General features: G+C 43.8%; 1 protein-coding gene across 5 annotated transcripts in view; it reads left to right on the top strand.

Moving 5' to 3' along the window:
• Window positions 1–456: 456 nt before the first annotated feature.
• Window positions 457–9673, top strand: part of DCP1B (decapping mRNA 1B) — a 54988-nt gene continuing 45771 nt past the window's right edge. For 4 of the 5 annotated variants that reach the window (XM_057702510.1, XM_057702509.1, XM_057702508.1 and 1 more), the window contains exons 1-3: window positions 457–615; window positions 4626–4666; window positions 7945–8072. In XM_057702510.1, coding sequence (XP_057558493.1) covers window positions 469–615; window positions 4626–4666; window positions 7945–8072 — 316 coding nt within the window. In that variant the 5' untranslated portion in view covers window positions 457–468. The remainder of the gene's footprint in view (window positions 616–4625; window positions 4667–7944; window positions 8073–9673) is intronic. The other variant, XM_057702512.1, reaches the window with a different exon arrangement.

Raw genomic sequence — 9673 nt, 5'->3', positions numbered from 1 at the left:
TGCCTGTCTGGATTCCTGCTAAGACACCCGCACTTTCTCCCACCATTGTTTTTGCCGCATTCGTGCAAGAGTCAGCACAGAGCACGAGTTAGATGAGTCTTAGGATTGTCACGAAAACGGTTCTGAACCGCAGACCCCATGAAATGGTCTCGGAGCCGCCAGGGAGTCGAGGACTGCACGTTCAGAACCACCCGGCCTCCGCGCACGAGAAATCGCAGTTCCCTCCCTGCTCAGTTAAGCACTCTCGAGGCGTGTTTATCACTACACGTCTGACCGCGGAGCGCTGAGGAGCAGACGTGCCCGGCGTGCAGCGATGCCCGGGTACCGGGGATGCTCTCGGGACAGCTCGTGGGCCGCCTTGCGGTTGCCGTGGCAACTATCGCGGGAGGGCGCGGCCATCGACCAGTGATGCCTGCGCGCTCTGCGCTCCGCCAAGAGGGCTGCGGCGCCCCGCGGGCCGACGGGAAGATGGCGACGGCGGCGGGTGGCTCGGCGGGGAAGGGGCGCGACATCAGCCTGGCGGCCCTGCGGCGCCACGACCCCTACATCAGCCGCATCGTGGACGTGGCCAGCCAGGTGGCCCTGTACACCTTCGGCCACCGGGCCAACGAGTGGGTGCGTGCGGGCGTGCGCGCGGAGCCGGGGAGGGGCTGGAGGCGGGGCGAGCGGCCGGGCGGCCGGGGACGTCCCTCCCGCGGTCGCTTGGGTCCGGGGACCCCGGCCGCCTAACCCCGGGCCCCTCCCGCGGCGCTGAACTGAGTCACGGAGGGCGGACAGGACTTAGCTCCGCGGAGCGGGTCAGACACCCTCCCGGGGGTCGGCGAGGAGACCCCCGAGGGACACAGCCCCACTAGTTCCCGTGGCCTCCCCACCTGCCTCCACAGTTCACCCGAAAACCACTCACAAAAGCGAAGACACTGAGAAGTGGGTCCTACCATGGGAAAAAAGAGAACAACTTTGCCCCAAGTTTGTAACCAAGGAAATTCACCAAAAGGGGCAGGAATGGAGGGACGTGGGGACACCTGCTCCGCGTGTTCCGGGGGAGGAAACGCGCCGCGCGGGCAGGGGCGGTCTCTGTCTCCCTGGTTCTCGGAGGGATGTGTCGCCGGGGTCTTTGTACCAAGGACATTGAGCGACGTAGTGGATAGTTTCAACGACGACTTTAAAAATGCACATGTTCTATGTGCGGCTGTTTAGTGCTCTGTAGAAACGGGCCAAAGGCATAATGTGTTAATTCTGCCGAGGAAATCCCGGGGTAGAGATGAGGATCGGGGGTGTGTCGTTCTCTGCCCTGACTTGACACTCGCGCTCGAGTCTCAGGAATTCTGAGAAGTTAACGTTTACAGGAGAGGTTCCGCTAGAGCAGAGGTTATTTCCTACAGGCTTTGGGCAGGGTCTCCGAGATGGACACGTGTTACCATAGTTACAGAGGCTTACTGGGTAAGCCCTTCTATAGCCGCATCAGAATTCACACGTGTGTCACAGTGCATTATTTACAGGAATTATGTTCTCCTGCTTCCTGGACTTGTTGCCTTCAGACAGTGCGTAATTCATCCCTTAAAAGGTCATTTTTTCAGAGTACTCATCTTCAAGGCTGTGGTAGCCGGAAAAAAAGACAGAGTCCTAGGTTAGCTGCAGGGCAGTTGCTGGGGCAAACAAATTGACGCCATGTCTCCATATGCCACCACAGTGGGAGCTTTTGAACATGAACCTAATAAAAGTGTGCAGGACATTCTTGAGAATTGAAAAGAAAGTATATGCGGATGGGACGTAAAGGAGGGGAATTCTTATTACACTGAATACGGATGAAGGCTAACTTTAGGCATTCAGCAGGAGGAATAAGGAATGAAGGGGGAACTGAAAATGATCTGCTTTAAGGAAGGTTAGGAAAGATTATGTCAGGACTGGAATAGGAATTTTGAAACTGGACCTACTTCCCATTGCTGGGAAAGCCCACTCCCCCAGAACAGCAGTGTGTCTTAACCCTGGTGTTATTTTCACCTTTCAGCCCGTAAAGCAGTAGTTCGTAACTGGAGTTGATTTTGCCTCCAGGCAACACTGGCAGGGTCTTGAGAAAATTTTTGGTTGTTACTCTGAGAGGCAGCATGTTACTGGCATCCAGAGGGTAGAGGCCAGGGATACTGATAAACATCGTGCAGTGCATGGACAGGCCCCCATGACAAAGATTATCTGGTCCCGAATGTCAGAAGTGCTGAGCTTGAGAAACTGCCCTGGAGTGACTAGTGTCCCCCTTGTTCCGAGCTAGTGATTTTCTAAGTTTTGTGCGTCAAGGTCATCTGGAGTGGGGCTTCCCTGGTGGCGCAGTGGATAAGACTTGACTCTCCCAACGCAGGGGGCTTGGGTTCAATCCCTGGTCAGGGAACTGGATCCCGCATGCTGCAACTAAAGAGCCCATGAATCCCAACTAAGGAGCCTGCCTGCCGTAACTAACACCCAGCGCAACTAACTAACTAAATAAATATTCTGGGAAAAAAAGATCATTTGGAGTTTTTAAAAGTGCAACACCCCAAATCAAAATCTCTGGATATGAGGCCCAAGCTTTTGATATTTGTTGAAAGCTTCTTAAGTGTGATTCAGATGCCGCGTACATGATAGAGACATTTTTATAGGGTAAGTGGAGATTTACTTTTTCATTATTTTAACAGAATAATCAGATGTAGATCGTGTTGTTTAGAAAGTGTTAAATAGTCTACAGGTCCCAATAGTTTGCAAACTAGCACTATTTTACATTCTACATTATTTTAAATATTTAACTGGTTAATTTTTTAAAACGTGTTAGATTTTGTGATAGAATGCTAATATTAAATCATTAAATTGTACTTTTAAACTTTAAGGTAAAATCCCCCAGAACTGTGAACTAATACTTTAACATAAAAGTCTTCTTTAGGGACTTCCCTAGTGGTCCAGTGGCTAAGACTCCAAGCTCCCAGTGTAGGGGGCCTGGGTTTGATCCCTGGTCAGGGAACTAGACCCCACATGCCACAACTGAGAGTTCACATGCGGCAACTAAAGATCCTGTACGCCCCAAATAAGACCCAGCCCAGCTAAATAAATAAATACTAAAAGAAAAAAAAGAAAGTCTTCTTTATTTGCAAGACCTAGGGAGGTAAGCTGTTGCAGCTGTAATAGACCAAAAATTTACATTTCCAAAGCCCTTTGTATCTAGGTGTCAGAGCCTTTGATGAAAAATATGTTTTTTAATCCAAAGATCTGTGTGGTATAAGCTGGTTATCCCTTTTCAGTGGAGAAACTGAGACAAAGAACAATAGTTAAGAATTGCATACTTTGAGTTAGAGAATAATTTCAGGAGAAGCATACCTTTTACATTTGTGATTCTGGATTTTCCAAAACTGAATTTGGGCATTAAAGTTTTTTTTTTTTTCCTTCAGGAAAAGGAATAATAAAAGTAATATTTCTATTACTACCTCATTAAGGAAGAAAGGAAATAAGTCAAAGGCTATTAGCTTTCTGTGTGCTGATCCATAGAAACATCCTGACCAGGATCTCTGGGATGAAACAGTCCAGGGTCAAATACTGGAAGACAGAAAAGCGTTTTGTCCCCATAGCAAGTGGTTACTTACTTAATAGTAAATCCAGTTTAAGGATGATGAAATTACTCAGGCATGGAAAGGATCATGCTTGCAATTTTTTGTGTGCCTTTTCAGAACTATCATTTTAATATTATACCTTTGTTTCTTAAAGAGACTATATTTCACCAAAATTAAATTTTGAATGACTTCGCTAATGGATATATAAATAACAGAATATTGAGAGGTTAAATAGAATGCTGAAAGTAAACCATGTTAATAACAAAAATAAATTCTAAATTCTGAGTTATAATAGTCTGATTACTAGTTAATCAGACAAGTGGATACTTAAATTTTTTTTTTAGTAAGCCAAACGTTTTCATCAGGGCCTGGAGAGATGGAAAAGCGCCTTTCGCAGTGAATTGAAATGATAGTTTATCATTTTAAGTTTACAGCTTACCCAGTTCCTCTCAGGCAGATTTCTTGAGTCCTTGCTTGGTAATGTTTCTGTCTAACTTTAGTTCAAAGATCAGACTTGACTCTAAATATTCCACACCAAATAGGTGATTAATTTGTCTGAAAACTACAGCAACATTGCTGTCTTGTGTGTAGTAGTCAAAGTAGAATTATTGGCAGGTCCTCTGCTCTCCTAGGTGACAGGAAACGACAAGAGAAAGAAAGTAGAAAACAGAGGAGAGTAAGTGCAGATAGCAGTGGTTTCCTTGGCTGGCCGTGTCCCCAGGTCAGAGGGGAAGACAGTATGCTTATTATAATCCCTTCTTTGTTCAGTCAGAGGTGTGTTTCGATCCCTGTATTTGGGAAAGAGAGATACTGATGGTTTATTTTGTAAATGACAATAGGAGGATGCTTCCTGATGCTTAAGTAGCAGAGTCACATTTGGCAGAAAATCTGCTTTTCTCCTTTCCCTAAGAGTTACCCTCCGTTATATAGATTTGGCCCCACTTTAAACTGGATCAAATTCCTGTTCTCTAAGACACTTATGTTCTCTGACCTCTTTGAGTGTTTCCTGTTAGTGAAGAGAATATACATATTTTGCTGTTTGTTTTTATGTTTTAGGAAAAGACCGATGTGGAAGGAACCTTATTTGTTTATACAAGGTAAGAGTATTTCACTTCTATAAAGAAACTGACAGTCTTTCAATCATTTCTTAGCTCTGTTTATGTCACCCTTCTTCAAGTATAGTGTTATTTCAGAGAAGTGAAAGAACAGAGTCTTAGTTTGAAGTTATTAGTTGACATAAGGAAGGGAATAGTGAATAATGTCATCTGTGTGGTGTGATGAATGCTAATTTCAGAATAGAATGTAAACTTCAGTATAGATGAACTTAAATCTTTGTATTCTTAAAACAGTATTAAATATTCTTTAATTCAAATGAATGATACAAACTGCTTTAATATAATGGTTTGGCAAGGAGCCAGAAGTACACTGTTAAAGAATGTTAGATTATTTCATCAGTATTTGGAAGAGAGTATTATTGGTCACTCTCTCCTCTTGACTCTTTAAAGAAGCATGATCCAAAATTAAAGATGTCTCTGAGTCCTCCATTGTATGGCTAATAGAATATGTTTCAGGATAGATTTAATAAATTCATGTTTTTTGGTAATTTTTATCAGATATTGTTAATATCACACATGCACACAGAGAATACATATAGTATGTATATTGTCTTAACAACTAAACTTTTTATTCACAAAACATTCACATAAGATATCATAGCTAAAGCCCATCACCCTCAGCGGGTTACAGAGATACAGTACAGAGGCCTGGTACAGACCCTTCTCTCTCTGTCTCTCTGTCTCTCTCTCACACACACACAAACACACACACTCGCTCGTCTGTTTTTACACGCACATTCACCTTTGAAGAGAAACTATCCCAGGTGCCAGTTGGTAGGTGGTAGGCAGTGAATGGGCGGCTGTGGCCGTGGGAGGCTTTCCAGAGCTGCTGAGTGAGGGAGGAAGGATGGTGGAGGCAGAGGCGGGGGCCCTGCTGTGTCACAGCACACTGAGGGGAGTGACTCTGATGCAGTGTGTGTGTTGGTTGATTTGAGTTAGAAGCTGACAGTGAGAGTAAAGAGATTCTGGTGGCTTGGAGTGTCAGACTGAAGGTGTTGAAATGTGTTTTCTTAGCAGTAGGGAGCCACTGAAGGTTTATGAGTGGGGGAGTAAAGGAGTGATGACAGAACGTATGGGGAAGGTCGGTACTAGCATGATGCGGACATGGAGAAGATGGTGGCGGTAGAGTAGGTGCGAGGTAAAATGGGGAGGGTTTATGGGGAAACTGCATGGGGGGGTGACATTTTAAAGTAACAGATCTTGAAATGAAAAACAGAGAGGATGAGAGGATCATTGGTGGAATGGAAAGATGGGAGGTTGAGAACCTGGTTTGAAGATACTTTGAGTTTTGTTTTGAAATCATCATTTTTGGGTGATGGCAGAGCATCCCAGTGGCGGCACCAGGCCCTCGGGACAGGGCAGGGGCAGAGGCACAGAACGTGGAGGCATCAGCGTTGTTAGTTTGGTCATTGGAACCAGCAGAGAAACTGAGTGGGCTAATGGCTGGATTTCAGGGCCAGCAGGATGCAGAGAAGAGTCACCACTCGCCACGGAGACAGGCAGAGCTAGAGCAGCACAGAGGACCCTGCGGCCCAGGGTGGGGACTGTGGGGGGGGGGGGGGGGGGCAGGCAGCAGTGGGAGTGGAAGGAGAGCATTTTTAGCAAGGTCTTCTTTTTTTGAATGCAGAAGAGTAACAGATTATGCAAGTATTTTCTCTTTTGGACCAAAACCAAACATAGGTTTGTATTTTCAAGTACTTCTTAATATACTTTTGAGTTCCTTGTGGAGCTGTCCGTCAAACAAACCTTTAAATTGAGAAGCAAATCCTTCCCTAGTCCTTAATCTCCCCAAATCTAACTCCTTAAGAGTAGGAGCCTCTCCCATCCCTCTCCCCGCCCCGCCCCACCATCTGATACCAGATTCTAGTATGTTGAGGTCTTTCCTGCGTGGAGGATGACAGATGGACAGCTCATGGAAATCACAGGGGAGTTTTTGGTACAGGTAATGGAGCTGCCAGTGATATATTTTGCTTTAGAGCAGTTGGCGCATTTATCCCCTGAGCCTATTTTATAAATTATGAAATGGTGTAGTAACCGTACCATTAGAGTGGTGAAAACCTGTTGTGATAATGAAACACTGGAAGAATCAAATTCTGATTCTGTTTAGAAACACCTAATCCCATTTTAAAAATTATGTCTTTGTTTCCTCCTGTGTTTGTCTTTCTGTAATAGTGTTACACCCAGTATCTGATAGACACCCCCCGTAGCGGTTTTCCAAGGAGATCTTGAAAGTCACTCTTCATTCTTCCCCAGAATTTAAGTTGAAATGATCTTCATGTTATTTCTGGTATTAATTATATGCCCAGCACCACTTTACCACTTAGTAAAATAAGTTAGGCAAGGATTGCCTTCCATCAGTTTTAAAATTAGAAGTCTGAAAAGAAAACTGTAGGTAGCAAATCAAATATTTAGAGGTGAAGTAAAACTGAGATATAAACCCCTTTTCTTCCTGTTGCTCACAGCATTTCTGTGGGCTTGTTACCCTTTGCCCCAGATTAAATCAGAGGCCCTGCCTGTTTCTGTTTCAGTATGTGAGCGTGTGTGTTCCAGTTTGTCAGCAGAAGCTGCACAGTTTAGTTGGTATCTGGCTGTCCCCCAAGGGTAGACAGATGCACTTGTTACTTTCTGTGTGATTTGGGTTCTTCCTGCCTGACAGAGATTAGGCACTGAAGGCTTATTGAATGAAATTAAGAATTAAAAAGTCACTAAATGCACAGTTATATAGATAAAAATTTTTATAGTAGCTTATCTATAATGCTATTTGCTTTATAGTAAAGAAAACTAAATATCTGCTCTTCGCTTTAAATTGTATAAACGTTTAATTATACTGTATCTCCTTATAAGTCCATTGACCAGAGCTATATCATTTCTCAAAGAAATTATGCAGCTTTCAATTTCCAGCCAACTCTGACATTTTCAATAATTGTGATGTACACTCTGTATTAACAGTCAAGATTGTTTAATAGTATCTCTTGGTAATTTTCTTAACAGTAGTTACTGTCTCTGCCTTAAAGGAACTTACAGGCTAGGTAGGGAAACATGCTGTGTATATGTACATACACAGTTAAGTAAGTAGGGCTGAATTTTACCAAAGCAGCAGTGTGGCCGGTGTGCCATATACACCCCACACACTGGTGCAGCCCATGGTGAAGGGGCGGGCAGGTTGAAGGTGCATCCAGATGCCCCTGTCCTGGAGGTGCTCTGCTCTGAACAGCATGTGTCTGTGTCCCTCCCTTGCCCCCCCACCCCGCGACCTTTAGGTCTGCTTCTCCGAAGCATGGCTTCACCATCATGAACAGGCTGAGCATGGAAAACAGGACAGAGCCCATCACGAAAGACCTGGATTTCCAGCTCCAGGACCCTTTCCTTCTCTACAGAAATGCCAGATGTGAGTCTGAATGTGTGTTTGAGACTGTGTGTTGTCTTATTTACTGTTGGCGACTCTAGGGGGTCAGCACAGGTGGCCTGGGAAATGCATGCCTCAGTGGGGGTGGATAGCTTCTTCCTCGGGAGAGTTTACGTGGAAACCGTGTGAATGTGATGGTGTGAGTATTTAAACCTCATCCTCTACAGCTGGACCGCTTTGTACTGTAAGCCTGAGCGGGACTGGGGGAGGTGAGATCACAGAGGGCACCTTGGTGGTGCTGCAGGACCTAGATTAGCCATTCAGCTCGTATGTCACTTCAGCTTAGCATCCAATGAGATGCTTAAGAGAGAGAGTCTGTCTTCCAGAAGTACCATTTTTTGAATACGTAGTAAATGAATATCAGATTCCAAGGAGTTTTGGTCATTAAGAATTCCCTAACACTTGGTAAAGTTGAAGTTCTGTTAGGTAACTAAATGGTCCTTGTCAGGTTTGAAATGAGGTAGCAGTTGCCTACCCAGAATTCTGTCCCCACTTCACCCTGTATCTCATCTGACCACTTGTGCGCGCCTATTGGGCGGCCCACAGAAAAGTGGATGAGAGGGATAGGAACTGCAGGAGCACCTCCACACAGAAAATGAGAGCACACTAACAGCTGCATAAGCGTGCGTGCACGTGCTCTGTGCTCCCTACTGGCTTTCAAAAAGACCTTGCCATTAGGAAATGGTTTCCATACATTTTTCCACTCTATTCTTGGAGCTCAAGATATAAGAATTTGCCTATATGTACTACTCAGTGCTATCTTAATAATGAATGTAATGCAAGTAATATGTAATGTTTCAACCCCATTGAATTGTTCTGAAGTGAATACAGCATCATTTTAATGCTGTATTTACTTATAATTATATTCACGTGTAACTAAGTTGTCATGCTAGGTGGTTGTCCTATTTAGAGGATTTAGAATTAAATTTTTACGAGAAAAACATTGTAAGAAAGCTATTAAAACTATATAGCGTGACTTTCTAATGGCAGGTGCTATGAAATGAGAAATTTAGTAATACAGAGAGATATTTTTTTTCATTCCTGTTTCTTTGCCAGAAGGTGTAGTTTAATCAATTGTAGCTTGTAGTTTGAATTTTTTTGTGTGCTTATTGTTATGTCAGGTTATATTTTCTTTTTTGAGATTATTAGATTCTGTGTCAGATTAATATGTACTTCAAATCCTAATAAGCAAAATAACCACAAAAATAAATATAAAATGAATGAATATTAGTGGCTTATAATAATTTTTGGTTGCTCTTATTTTGAATAAATACTGAGTATAGATAATATTTTAAATTCTTATTACAGTATTACATATAATATATTATGTCCTGTACCGAAGATATGAAAATACAAACTCTCTTTAATGTGGTTGCTTTAAAACATAACTTTCCTCAGTCCCTCAGGGTTTATCTGCTAGGATCTAGTAAACATGCTCAGCCCCGCCTGGGCTCCAGGCTGTGCTGTCCAGGACTGTCCCTCAGGCTGGGGTGGCTGGTCTGAACTGAGCTGAGCTATGAATGTAAAAGACATATCAGTTTTCACAGACTTAGTACAAGAAAAAGAATGTAAAAAATCTCAAA

This window comes from Hippopotamus amphibius, chromosome 12 (assembly GCF_030028045.1).
Source record: "Hippopotamus amphibius kiboko isolate mHipAmp2 chromosome 12, mHipAmp2.hap2, whole genome shotgun sequence".
Classification (NCBI taxonomy): Eukaryota; Metazoa; Chordata; class Mammalia; order Artiodactyla; family Hippopotamidae; genus Hippopotamus; species Hippopotamus amphibius.
This window is presented reverse-complemented; position numbering and strand designations above follow the sequence as displayed.